The sequence below is a fragment of the Bos javanicus genome, chromosome 4 (genome assembly GCF_032452875.1).
Source record: "Bos javanicus breed banteng chromosome 4, ARS-OSU_banteng_1.0, whole genome shotgun sequence".
Classification (NCBI taxonomy): Eukaryota; Metazoa; Chordata; class Mammalia; order Artiodactyla; family Bovidae; genus Bos; species Bos javanicus.
The window spans coordinates 40688038-40702788 of NC_083871.1; the positions used below are offsets into that span (position 1 = coordinate 40688038).

At 34.3% G+C, this 14751-nt stretch overlaps 1 protein-coding gene across 3 annotated transcripts in view; it reads left to right on the plus strand.

The window, feature by feature from the left end:
* SEMA3C (semaphorin 3C) overlaps positions 1 to 13669 on the plus strand; it is a 207580-nt gene extending 193911 nt beyond the window's left edge. For all 3 annotated transcript variants that reach the window (XM_061413794.1, XM_061413795.1, XM_061413797.1), the window contains exons 16-18: positions 4176 to 4243; positions 6960 to 7090; positions 10831 to 13669. In XM_061413794.1, the coding sequence (XP_061269778.1) occupies positions 4176 to 4243; positions 6960 to 7090; positions 10831 to 11244 (613 nt within the window). In that variant the 3' untranslated portion in view covers positions 11245 to 13669. The remainder of the gene's footprint in view (positions 1 to 4175; positions 4244 to 6959; positions 7091 to 10830) is intronic.
* Positions 13670 to 14751: the final 1082 nt, after the last annotated feature.

Here is a 14751-nt window from a genome sequence, read left to right on the forward strand (position 1 = left end):
ATGGGGTCCCTACGAGTCGGACACAACTGAGTGACTTCACTTTAACTTTTCACTTTCATGCATTGGAGAAGGAAATGGCAACCCACTCCAGTGTTCTTGCCTGGAGAATCCCAGGGATGGGGGAGCCTGGTGGGCTGCTGTCTATGGGGTCGCACAGAGTCAGACACGACTGAAGCGACTTAGCAGTAGCAGCAAAGTGTTTATACTACCCAAAACAATAAACAGATTAAAGATGATCCCTATCAAAATTCCAATGACATTTTTCACAGAAATAGAAAAAAGAATCCTAAAATTTGTATGGAACCACAAAAGTCCCTGGCTATCTGAAGCAATCTTAGAAAGAAGAAATATGCTGGTTGAATCATGCTCCCTGACTTCAGATTGTACTACAAAGCTATAGTAATCAGGAGAGCATGGGATTGGCATAAAAACAGGTACATAGATCAATAGAGGAAACTTGAGAGCCAGAAATAAACCTAGGCATTTATGGTCAATTAATTTGCAACAAAGGAGCCAAAAAAATACGCAGTGGAAATCAGTCGCTTCAGTAGATGGTATTGAGAAAACTTGACCTTCACATGCAAAAAAGAATGAAACTAGACTACTGCCATACGCCACATTCAAGTATTTACTGAAAATGAATTGAAGAGTTGAACATAAGACATGAAACTACAAAACTCCGGAAAGAAAATGTAGACAGTAAGAGAACTCCCACTCTTTAGACCATTTAATAGGTATGAAGTGATATCTCATTATGGTTTTGACCTGTGTGTGTGTGTGTGTGTGTGTGTGTGTGTATACACACATATATAAGGTATTACTTGGTCTACCCTTACCTGTCTTTGGCTAGCATACTGGAAGTTTCATTAAAACTATCTATACTATTTAAATTCTCCACATTATTCCCAAGTTTTTTAAAGCATACAGTTTTAGTGAATGCAAAACATGTTTGCTGTATGAATTATTTCCTAAATTCCCATATGTAGTAGTTATTTTCTTTGGAGATTAAATAGTAATAATGTAAAGGATCATTTGGAGTATTTTTATCTTATCTAATAGTGTTAACTAACTTTAGTTTTATTTTCGATTGCACTCTAACTGGAAGACAAAGATCATGCAGAGGAATTCATAGGCATAAAAATCAAAAGCATGTCCCTTTATATGGAAACAAAGAAGTACAGCTATACTTGGAAATCAATGGAGGGTGTACTTTGACATAATAAGGTTATTAATGTCATTGGCTCATTAGTTTCTCTTTTTAAAAACACATGGTTTTCATAGTAACATTTTACTGTTTTTCATAGTAAACAACGTTAAGCATTTTTCCTCTTTATCCTCAAGCACATTAAATATTTGTACATTTGTATCAGTTCAGTTTAGTCACTCAGTTGTGTCCGCCTCTTTGTGACCCCATGGACTGCAGCACACCAGGCTTCCCTGTCTATCACCAATTCCCAGAGCCTATTCAAACTTTATGTTCATCACATCAGTGATGCCATCCAACCACCTTATCCTCTGTTGTCCCCTTCTCCTCCCACCTTCAATCTTTCCCAGCATCAGGGTCTTTTCCGATGAGTCAGTTCTTTGCATCAGGTGGCCAAAGTATTGGAGTTTCAGCTTCAGCATCAGTCCTTCCAATGAATATTCAGGACTGATTTCCCTTAGGATTGACTGGTTGGATTTCCTTGCAGTCCAAGGGACTCTCAAGAGTCTTCTCAAACACCCCAGTTCAAAAGCATCAATTCTTTGGCACGCAGCTTTCTTTATAGTCCAACTCTCACATCCATATATAATTACATACAATTTAATCTCAAATGTTATTTATTCTGGATATAGACATGGAGTTGGAAATGTTAAAATGAGAATCAATTTACCCTTCAAGTAAATATCTGCTTTTTACACAGTAAGAAAATAATTTCATTGTTTATCTAAAAGAATAGACTATAATGAAGGAAACTTTGACATCTTGAGCCAAATCCCTAGTCCCGCATGCAGTGTAATATGACTGTCTACCATCATGCTTTCACGATGTTCTACAAATACCTTAAAGGGAATCTACACATATAGAAGGGGCTTCCCTCGTGGCTCAGACTTTAAAGAATCTGCCTGCAGTACAGGAGACCCAGGTTTGATCCCTGGGTGACAGATATAGAGGACTCAGATGGCTGCCTTATTGTTCTCATCATTAAAGCAAAGCCATAACAATGTTTTTCTATATTTGAAAGTCTGGAAGGTATGTGATACTGCAAATTCAGATTGCTAAGCATAAAGGTCCATGTACTTGAGTAAACCATAACATAGTGCTGATCATACGACAATACATTAAACTATTATGAACAATATTGCTTACTTGCTGCTACTGCAGCTAAGTCGCTTCAGTCGTGTCCAACTCTGTGCGACCCCATAGACGGCAGCCCACCAGGCTACGCCGTCCCTGGGATTCTCCAGGCAAGAACACTGCAGTGAGTTGCCATTTCCTTCTTAGATGGCTGAAAATGACCAGTTCACCTATAAGAACTTTCACATGGTCCTCATACAATATATACTCACAAGTTGGCTGTTAGTAAATAATTGTGTGACTTCATAATATACCACATACAATGCAGTAAAAACCTGACTGAGGACCTATTCTAAAGTACAGTGTTAATCATAGTTCCTGAGACAAGAGTGACTTCCACTAGTTTGTGTTTGTAATTGTAGAGAAATATACAACTGAATAAGGATCATGTGGCTTTGGGGGGAAGAGAATCCTTAAATGACACAAAGTTTATATTTCATAAATAGATTTATATAATCCTTTGATTATATAAACTGTTATCTGTTTGCCATAACTTTTTTTTTCATTATTATTGACCTTGAGGTTAATTATGATTTGCAAATTTTATAAGCCCAGTGTAATATTTTCCTTCTCTTACTGAATATTTTAATTTATCATTAAGGATAAAAATATTAAGAGAAACTTAGCTAGCCAGTTAAATGATATGCTCATCCATATATACTTTGCAGAATTGATAACAGACAATCAGTTTACCCCTGTTAATCACAATAAAGAACACTGTGTTCCTTCTCCTGTATAACAAGGTTCATGTCCATAATTCACTGCTAAGGTCATTTCAATCACTCTGTTTTGATTTGTTGTATTATGTAATACAATTGACACTAATGGATAAGTGAATCTAAGACAAGAAATTCAAGAGTTTGTAAATAATTTTAAACTTTTATTTAAATAGTGGACAATTTTAAAAGGATGAACTAAAATTTTGAAATGCTTAAGTTAATGATATGCAATGAGTGAACCTTGTTTGGATCCTGAATAAACTTTTAAAAATGCATAAGGAATATTTTGAGTATCACAACTAGTGAAATTTCAATATAGAATGTACTTTATATGATCTCATTAAATAAGCATTGATATGGTTAGTATAATTGTTATGTAGAGAAATTAGTCATTCTTAGATGGTACATACATTTAAGGGTATAAAAATTATCATGTCTGCAACTTATTTTCTGAAGACTGTCATATATGTGTATATGTAGTATATATATCACATCTACTTGGATATGAGAGAACAATAAATATGGCACAACACAACCATTTATGAGTGTAGGTTACCACCATTCATTGTATTTGTATATCCACTTTTCTATAGTCTTGAAAATTTTCACAATAAAAACATGAAGGAAAATGCTTAGTTTAGTAAATGAAACGTTTTGCTTAACTTTATATAAATATCCATTTTCTTTGTTTCTCTGGTTCTGGACACTTTTTAATGTTTCTGGAGATGGTTTGAAAGTAAGAAAAAATTATAAAGTGGAAGATGCTAGTAAGTTTATACTTTGGAGGTTATTGTATTGGAAAATTTTCTAGGACTGTCTCTAAAATAATAATTTACCATACTAATTTGGAATCTAGCATCTATGCAGGAAGTACATATAATAGGAGGGTCATCTATCGTGAGTGATAGATGGGGAAACTCTGAATTAATTCAAATTGAAAACAAAATGCCCACATGATATTTGAAGCACTGAACAAAAAATATGGATAATCAGATCCTTTTTCTTTATGAAACCTTAGCCAATCATAAGATTGAATAATTTAAAATGAAATCTTTTAAATACATCATAATTGGCAGTGTTAATTCTAAGTCGCTCATGTATATTTCTGCACTTCATAGGAGGAGCCGAAGACAAGATGTGAGACATGGAAACCCACTGACTCAATGCAGAGGATTTAACCTAAAAGGTAATTAAAAGTGGTCAAACTTGGTAAAGAGTAGCAGTGCTCCATATCATATTTTAGTAAGGGAAATCTGTGATAAATCAAAATGTGTCATTGTAAATAAAGATTCACTATACAAATTAGAGGCATTCATGTATAATCATTAAAAATTAAATATTATTTGTACGTATACTAAGATTTATATAAAGAAAAGTCCAGGAACACAGATATCCTTGGATATGTTATTTGGTAAGTCTTTCACAAAGATAGTTATTATAGATTTTTCCAGCCATTATTTTTTTTCTGAAGAAAAAATGTACTTTATTTTTGTTTACCACTGAAGAAAAAACATCTTGTTTGTTTTTTCCTGTGATAAATGGCATAACAGAATTTACTATTTTAACCATTTTAGAGTGTAAAGTTTTGTGGCATAAAGTATATTGATGATGATGTAAAACGAGCACAACCATCCATCACTGAAATTTTTTCATCATCCCAAAGTTAAGCTCCATACCCATGAAACACTAACTTCTTATTCTCCCTTCTCCAGCTTGTGGCAACCACTGTTCTAATTTCTGTCTCTATGAATCTAAATATTCTAAATATCTCATATAAGTGGAACCATACAATATTTGTCCTTTTATAACTGGCTTATTGGAGAAGGCAATGACACCCCACTCCAGTACTCTTGCCTGGAGAATCCCGTGGACAGAGGAGCCTGGTGGGCTGCAGTCCATGGGATCACTGTGAGTCGGACATGACTGAGAGACTTCTCTTTCGCTTTTCACTTTCATGCATTGCAGAAGGAAATGGCAACCCACTCCAGTGTTCCTGCCTGGAGAATCCCAGGGGCGGGGTAGCCTGGTGGGCTGTTGTCCATGGGGTCACACAGAGTCGGACACGACTGAAGCGACTTAGCAGCAGCAGCAGTATTAGCCTAATGTCTTCTTCGAGACTTCTTGGGTGGTTCAGTAGTAAAGAATCTGCCTGAAATTTAGGAGACACAGGTTCAGTCCCTGGATTGGGAAGATCCCTGGGAGAAGGAGATGGCAACCCACCTAGAATTCTTGTGTGGGAAATCCCATGGACAGAAGGAGCCCAGCAGGCTACAGTACCTGGGGTCCCAAAAGAGCCAGACACAACTTAGTGGACTAGACAACAGCAGTGTCTTATTTAGGGTTCATTCATGTTGTAACGTGTGTCAGAATATTTTTTCTGCTTAAGGCAAAAATGTAACCCATTGTGTGTGTGTGTGTGTGTGTGTGTGTGTGTGTGTGTCCATCAAGGAACACTTGCACTGCTTCCAATTTTTAGCTATTATGAATTATCCTGCTCTGAATTTTACAGTTTACAACCATACCATATACTTTCAGCAGTCTGGCCATGTGTCTTAAGATTAATCTAATTCCTTTCTTCCCATCCTGACATGGAGACACTATGTTATAATTTTTCCACTGAACCCCTCCCTCCACCTCCTCCCCACCAGCAGAGAGACCTTCCTTGAGGCTTACCAAGGTGCTATAGAGGTTCTGTAGTTCACTGTTAGCACAGACTCCTGTCGCTAACCTTTGTGAGCATGGGCCTTTTTGTTTTTATTTAAATAATGAAATTCTTGTCACTAACTACACAAACCACAAGAAGAAAATTGAGACACATTTTGCCTAATTGTTTCATACATCTAACTGAGGGAATAAATCCAGATTACTATTTCTCTGATTGCTGAATATTTTATAAATCTGTGCGTCAGTTCCCACTTATAGTAGCAGTAGTCATAGTGGTAAGAGTATTGGCAACAGAGGAACAAATATGATGAACAAATATCAGTGTTGATTTTTGTGTCAAAACCTGAGCTAAGTGCTTTTATAAATAGATTATGTCACTTACTGCTCAAGAAATTATTCTGAAGTAGGATCTATTCCTATTCACACTTTACAAATGAGATTTCTGCCCATGTCTAAGCTACCACATAACTATACTGAATACTCTTCCTAATTTAAGAATTTCAGTATAAGAATGTCTGAAAATATCTGCTTTGGAACCAAGTAAAACTGAAGCACAGAGATGTTAAATCACTTCTCTAAGGTTGTACAGCCAGTAGTGATGAAGTCAAGCTTTTACCTCAGGTATCTCTGAGGTCAAAGATTATTTTCTCAACCATTACATCCCACTGTGACTGCACCTTGCTTTCTGCCTTTTCCCAGTGTTTCTGATTTTCATCTAAACCACACTGAATGTGAAGTTTAGAGGTGGGATGAACCTGGCCTTGGTATTGCCTGGCACTTACTAACTTTTTGCCTAGGACATGTTTTTTAATAACTCACAGCCTATGAAAGCTGAGAAAATGTAATTCAGAAAGATATTGTAATAATTAAATGTTCAAGGTGATATTAAGTGCATTCCTTGTTGTAAAGTAATTCTTGAATAAATGTTGATGCCCTGGTATCTTTCTCTCCTTCCTTTTAGGTTAAACACACCAAACAATGTATCAACTTATTAAGTAATTAAGACTGCTTTTGGGCTTTTGCTTCCAGTTCAGTTCAGTCGCTGAGTCGGACTGTCTGACTCTTTGCGACCCCATGAATCGCAGCACGCCAGGCCTCCCTGTCCATCACCAACTCCCGGAGTTCACTCAAATTAGTTGCTCACAATTTTATAGAGAAATAAACTCTCATATAAGGGAATATGATCCAAATTCCATTGCTTCTCTCTCATTCTCTCTCATTTTATTTTTGCTCTTCAGCATACAGAAATGCAGCTGAAATTGTTCAGTATGGAGTAAAAAATAACACCACTTTTCTTGAGTGTGCCCCCAAGTCTCCACAGGCATCTATCAAGTGGCTGTTACAGAAAGACAAAGACAGGAGGAAAGAGGTGAGTAATGCAGGAGAGCAGCAATCAATCAGGGCTTTGAAAGAGCATTAAATCACCATCCCTCAGTGAGGCACAGATCAAAAAAAAGGAAGGACATATGAACATCCTTTAATGTCTTTGGGATGACAAGTGCCACCTTCTTTAAAATCCTTTGTCCATGGAGTTGATGGATTAATTAGAAATCCTATCTCCCTGCTCACCTCTACAACACAGTGATTAAAGCAAGAGCTTGCACACTCAGACGGGGGTACTGATGTGAGGAAGCATTTGTAAAAGAAACAAGATGTGCGCAAATCCAGAAGCCAAGTTCTCACACAACAGCACCTTTGTGTGATTCACAAGATAAAAGGGGCTTTGGAAAAAGCTCAATTTTCCTCAACAAGAAATTCCACTTAACTATAACCTTTATGGTAAAGAGCATTTTTCTGCTGTGTGGTAATCTGCTTCCATTGCTTTATTATTCATAACTCTTGGGGTTTTGTTATAGGTAATGTGTGGAATCATTATTTATGGGACCATTGCCTTTATTAAGTGATAGGTTAAAAAAAAAAACTCAACTTTCAAATGAAAGGACACTTGTATTAACCTTTCACTGATTATAAAGAGCTGTTTTAAAAGGAAAACATTGTAAAACAGCACAGAGTGAAATATTATAAATAATGAATTCCATAATATTGATGTCACATTGTCCTAACTAATGAGGGGATAAGAAGAAAAATACATATGTATATATAAAGCCTTAAAGTAGCCTAAACTGCAGTGGTATTAACAGTACATCACAAAGCGTGATGGAGTGAAAGGAAAAATAGAGCCTTCGGCACTTGGGTGTTTTCTGTTGCGCAGTTTCCATACTACATATTAGGTTAATGAGAGCTACATAGAATGGGTACAGTCCTGAGCAAAGTATTGCATCAGAATTACTAACGTAGATGTTGGCTCTTTTTGAGGAAATTCTTTCCAACTCTCAGACCTGCCTATCCAAAGATGTTATAAGCTGTTTAGGAAATTTTGTGTTCCCTGTCACAGGAATATTAAACCATAAGCTGATGACCACTTGCATAAGATGAGACTTAAATATCTGTGGAGAAAATGGGCTCAGTGGACTTCAGGGCCCCTTCTTGCTGCAGAATTTCATAACATTTTTTAAATTTTTTCATTAATAAAAAATACTGAGGCTTGTTTTGTTGCTATCAAGTCTATCATCAAATTAGTCTTGAAATATCTGCAGTCGAATTAATTTAAAATTGTTTTGAATGGATGTGGAGCGTAAGAATGATTGCCTTACAAACCACTCTGGGGCAGAAGTCATAATGTATGTTGATGATGATTATCATACAGAAATGGAATTCTTAGGCTTGAACATGTCATGTGGACATGAACCATCCTTCCAAAGAAAGTCTGTATATGTGTATGTGAGTTGGAAAGCCACAACACAAACAGGGGCTTACCTAACATAGATAAAATGCTGTTCTTTTATTCAGTAGAAAGTTCAGTGGAAAAATATATAATGGATGAATGTAATTTCTATTGTGTAAAATTAAAATACATGAATATATACAGGCTTGAATACATGTCACAGAAATTAACAAATGAAATTTAAAAAGGAATGTATCTTGTGTTTTATCTCTTTCATGATATTTATAATGTTTTACTTCAGAAGTTTCAAAAATGTGGAGACACATATGGCTATCTTGATTTTTCTCCCAATCTCAAAAACAGAAGAATACTATAATTTAAGATAATGAAAAACCTTAACCCTAATTATGAAAATCTGGTCTGTCCAGAATTTAAGCAGAGCACATTTCCACTCACTTTATTGAATAAGCTATTAATATTTAATTAAATTTATCTTAATTCTTCCTCAGTAGTTTAGGCAAACATACACATATTTCTCACATTTATGATGTGTAAATACTGAACTTTTTTTTTTTAGTAAGACAAGTGGTAAAAACTTTCAGAGAAAACTGCAGATAGTTCATATTGAATAGCGTAAAGACTAAAAGCCCTCCTCTCCTCCACTTCAGTACTCATTCCCACTTCTAAGTATAGGCTGCTAAGAATTATATAGTCCTCCAACTAGTCTCCATAATTTTCCTATTTTCCTCTCTTTCCTTCTTTGTATCTCTTTCTCTGTCACACACACACACACACACACACACACACTTCAGTATTAGTACCTATGGAGCTACCTTATTTTTCTTGGCTGCATAGTATTCCACTATAGGACCATACTTTGCCTTTACTAAAGCTATCTACTGATTACATTATTTCTTGTTTTTCCTCTTGTCAAAAGTATCAGGTAGGGACTTCCCTGGCAATCCTGTGGTTAAGACTCCATGCTTCCACTGTAGGGGGCATGGATTCAATTGGAGAACAAAGATCCTGCATGCTGTATGGTGTGGCCAAAAAATAATTTAAAATTTTTAAAAATTCATGTGGTGAATATCTGCATTTTAGTTAGACCACATATTCTATATAAATTCCTATAAATAAAATATCTGCACTGAATCTTATATATAAATATTAATGAATATTATCAAATTAGCCTCCAAAATTTTTCTCAATATCATGCAAATAGAAAAAACTTTCTTTTTTATTTATGAATGCATTTATACATTATTTAAACTATTTCTAAGGCATTTTAAAGCTTTAAAAATTGAATGAACATAAAAGATTTGCTTTATAAGTTTCAGTCCTTTTTCTTAATCTCTCTTTTCTACTTCTGTTCTGTTCATATTTCAGCACTATATTTTTCCTTTTTTGTGCTTTTGTATGTGAGTTACTTTTTATCTAAAACAACCTATTTTTGGTTTGTATTTCATTAATGATAAACTATGTATTTATATAGAAATTTATCATTTAGAAAAACATTTCACATTCATTCTTATTTTTCTTTGGGTCAAATTTCTTTCCCTCAATGAAAGAGCATTCCTGAGTATATATATGAAGGAACTACTTACCGCTTAGGTTTTTGTGTGTTCACTGATAATTCTATAGCTGGCCCTGTAAGGAAATGGATTTCTGAATTTAGCTTACATCCAGAAAATAATAGTTTTTCCAGCATATGCCTGTAAAATAATTAAACATTCACCTCCTAGATTCTTATTACTTTTCCTTGGAAAGTAAAATCACTTGGAGTACTTATAATAAGTTCCAGCTTATTTTTAGTCATTCTTTATGTTACATAATTGGAAAAAAAACCCTTGATAATGTTCAGAACTCTGCCTCAGCTTATACAATTATTAGTTAGGAGAATATTCATTCATTCATTGAAAAAAAGGTAAAATTCAATGATTTAATTATGGCTTCATGTTCTTACTCAATAAGTGAGTATTTTTGTTACAATAAAAGGCAACAACTACAGGATAAAATAGTTTAAACTGTGAATTTCATGTATATATGTTGTCTGTAATTTACATTCTAGAGACATTCAAAACTCTCACTTAGATGTGAATAAACTGTTTCTACCCAAAGGGAACGCACTTTACGCTATTTGGGCCAATACGGGTGATACCTTTACTTTCTCTTTAATACACTCAGTGCCCCTGAAACCAGATCTCTTGTGCAAAAATAAATAAGTAATAAAGAGGCAATGGAATTTGCCAAAAAATGTGTCTCCACTAAGATGGAAGTTAATTAGTACTCAGTACTTTTGTAAAACTTATGAAATCCTTTTTACAAGTCATACCTTTTTAGCATGTATAGAGCTGGATTTCAGAACTTTGATATCTCTGTTTTAGGTCAAACTGAATGAACGAATCATAGCCACTTCACAAGGACTCCTTATCCGCTCTGTTCAGGATTCTGACCAAGGATTGTATCACTGCATTGCAACAGAAAACAGCTTCAAGCAGACCATAGCCAAAATCAACTTTAAAGTTTTAGATTCCGAAATGGTGGCAGTTGTTACAGACAAATGGTCTCCATGGACCTGGGCCAGCTCTGTAAGGGCTTTACCCTTCCATCCGAAGGACATCATGGGGGCTTTCAGCCATTCAGAAATGCAGATGATTAATCAGTACTGCAAAGACACTCGGCAGCAGCATCAACAGGGAGAAGAATCTCAGAAGATGAGAGGGGACTATGGCAAGTTAAAGGCGCTCATCAATAGCCGAAAAAGTAGAAATAGGAGGAATCAGCTGCCAGAGTCTTAATGTTGTCTTAAATGGGGCTTATGCTTCCATTAATAAAGGTCTGTCTTCAATGATCAAATTTTTAGCAAAGAATCTTGTGCTTTACCCGTGGGCAATTCCTGAAGAAGGTGGTTACTCACTGAGAAAGGTGAATGTTACATGAACTGAAATGAGTATGCATTTTCTTGTATGATATTGACAACCCTAGACATGTCATGGTCCTCATGGTGCATAGAAAGATTTAACTTAACCTAGATTTTATTTATATCTTTATGTACCTTTTCTTCAAAATCAATATGGCGGCTATGAAACTAGAATTCTTAAATCCCTAATTGAATGAGGGCTATAACCTGAGATCTTCCATCCTTGCTTTAAGGATTTAGATTTCTAATTGACAGTCATCTGTATACAAAAACAAATGCCAAGTTCACAATTTTTACATAGTGAAAGTGAAGTAAATGCTTGTAACAGAGTCAAAAGAAATGTAGAATAAAAAATAAAGACAAGGAAGAGGGAATCTAAAAGTTGAATAAAACATAGCAGTTCATTAAAAGATAATATGGAGTTTATATGCTTCCAGTGAAATATGGTATTAGTTATTGTTATGATGGCAAAAATTGTCAGTTGCTGATATCCATCACTGATCTCTGTTCCCTTGTTTCAGGAAGATAAAAGAAACCCTCACCATTAATATCTGACTGGAGTTATGTCAGTGAAGCTTTTAAGTTTATATTGTTACATAGTCATCTTCCAAACAAAAGCACTTTCCTTTTTGGAAGATATTTAAGTTATTTTAGACTCAGAGAATATAATCTTACACAGTTTAATCGATTAATATGTTAATTCTAATTTTGTAGTTTGCATGGCAAGTTAAAAAATATAAGAAGAAAAATTTTTTGAAATGCGAAACTTGTATATGAGGTCTCTAACCATCAAAATGGGAGAAAAAAGAAAGACAAGGTAAAAAAATCAATTTTGTTGACAGAAGTTTATTAAAAATACTACTAATTTTTAACTTCAGGAATTAATTTCATTGATTAGCTTACTTTTGTTTACCAACCTCAGATACCATTATGGAATTTTTATGGAATTTTAAGTCACCAATTCTTTTTTTTTTTTAATGCTCTTTTGTATATGCTGGAGAGACACTCATCTTATGAAGTGAAAAAATTTCTAATTTGAACAAAAATAGACATACTTTATTTTAAAAGAATGTTGGTACATCGTATTCACTGGTATATAAATACAAATGTGGTAAGTCTGTGATGAATGAAATAACTATCTTCTTATTATATACTTGGATCCTGTGTTTAGAGTAATTTAATATTCATTTTTGTATTCCAAATACCAATTAGATGAGAGAAGTATAAAATTTTCTTCATATCCTCATATTTCTTTTAAAAATACAACTTTTGCTGTTTCATTTTACATTTAACAATTTCCATATTTCCAGGTGCAAAGAGAAATTATATAATATACCTAATCAAAATCTAATACAAAAGTTTTATTTGTAGTTACCAATCCATAAATAAAGTAATCAAGATAAATATATTACTTTTCTAAGCACTATAGTATAAAGTGTCAAGAACTAAAATCATTGTCAAAATGAATCTAATCGCTTATCAGAATCTAAGAATATAAGTTACTTATTTAAATGGTAAATTATGATATTACAAGGGGAAGCCTCAATGGAGCAAAAGTAGCAGTAACAAACACAACATAAATAATGTTTCTTCAAAAATAAAGGTATTAATAAGAGCTATTGTTCCAAATGTGTATATGATTCTAAAGTAGCGTCTAAAGAAGTTTGTTATACAAATAGTTCTCTATTTCCACTCTACACGCACAAATAGAAATGTGTATAAAGCTGAAACCATCTTCGGTGTTCATGGTCAATCTATTCTATGTACAGAGTTAAAAATAAAATTGTTTTAGACTCAGAGGCTAGATAAAGTAAACTATACTGGTCCCCTTGCTTCATGTAAACGCAAACTGATAGACAATAAGGGTGTTTAGTTTTGTAACATTATTTGTGCTATTTAATGCCTTCTGCTTTAAACATTATTACGTTGTATATACTTTTATCACTTTACTTTTAAAATTATAGAGACCCTTCTTGAACAAAACTGCCAAATGTAAAGAAAATTTTCTTTCTCAAAAATATTGTTAACACATACTAAATGTTGGTGGTTGATTGGTTGATTTTACTTTGTGTAGTTTGACAATTCAGTGACTTGATATGTTTTTCATTTGTATTGTACATAAAATTTCCTAGAAATGCACTTTTTTTCAAAGTGTAGGTTTGTGAATAGATTTTAGCATGATGAAACTGTCATTACAGTGAATGTTCACTCTGTGTAAGGAAATGTAGTTAGCACAGTAATATTTAATTGGATATTGAAGAAATCATGTGCCTGGCGAAATAAAACATATTGAATTCCCCAAAGATGTCTTTAATTTTCCTTTTTAATGTTGAGTTTAAAATTTCTTGTTGATATGATAGAATCTGCTGACTCTTACAATTGTTCTTATTTTCCCCATTTATTTATTTGTGTGTGTGTGAAAGTAATGCATCTGGATCTTTCAACATCTCCAGTAGGATATACTTGAAAACTTTCCTTGTACCTCTGTCTCTCGTTTAGGTAAGTCCTGCCCCAGAAACACCCAGCATTGTCAGTTTCTGTGTATATTTCCATGATACGTTATACACAGCAAGCAAATTCATATTTGTTTTCTCTTTAAGAGACATTTTATATCCACTCACATCTGTGGACAGTTATTCAGACTTGTGTCTACAGCTGGGGGAAAAAAAAGTATAGTTTATAAATGCTTGGGTTTGAAGCCAGACTGCTAGAATTTGAAGTCTTATCACGGGAGAATTGCCGAATCTCTTTCGTCCTCTGCCCAAATTAATACCCGTAAAGTGTTAGGGCAGAACTTATAAGTGTTCAATAAATATCTTAATATTTTATTTATTTTGAAAGTACCCTATTGCTGCAACAGGAAGGAATATTTCAGTTGTGTCCTTTGAAAAGTTAGATGCCAGTGGTCTAGGCCGGGGAGCCTGCGGTCGTAGATCAGACGACACCTTACCAGGGTAAGACTTTGAGCCTTTATAAAAGTGAGGGGAAGGAAGCCACAGGGAAAAGAACAACTGTAAATAAAAGTAATCTCCACAAATCTTTCAACCTGATGATTTTGAACTGCTCCCTAATTGCTTCATTTCTCAGTATCTTGCTTATATTTGAATTTAAAATTAATTTTTAAATCAATGCATTTCTTATAAATTTAGTATTTTTCTGATGCTTTATATTTCATACCCAAGTTTTAAGAAAATAAGAGAATCACCATTTCCTGTATTTACTCTTCTGGCTAAAAAGAGAGACTCGTCACAGCTTTGTTTTGCAGCACAGTCAAGTCCATTGAAAGCTTTAATCTAGACAAGTAAATAAAGAGACTAAGTAAGATGGTTACTTACCAAGTGGCATTGAGAACTTCTTTGAATTTTATGCATGGTATCAAAACTCT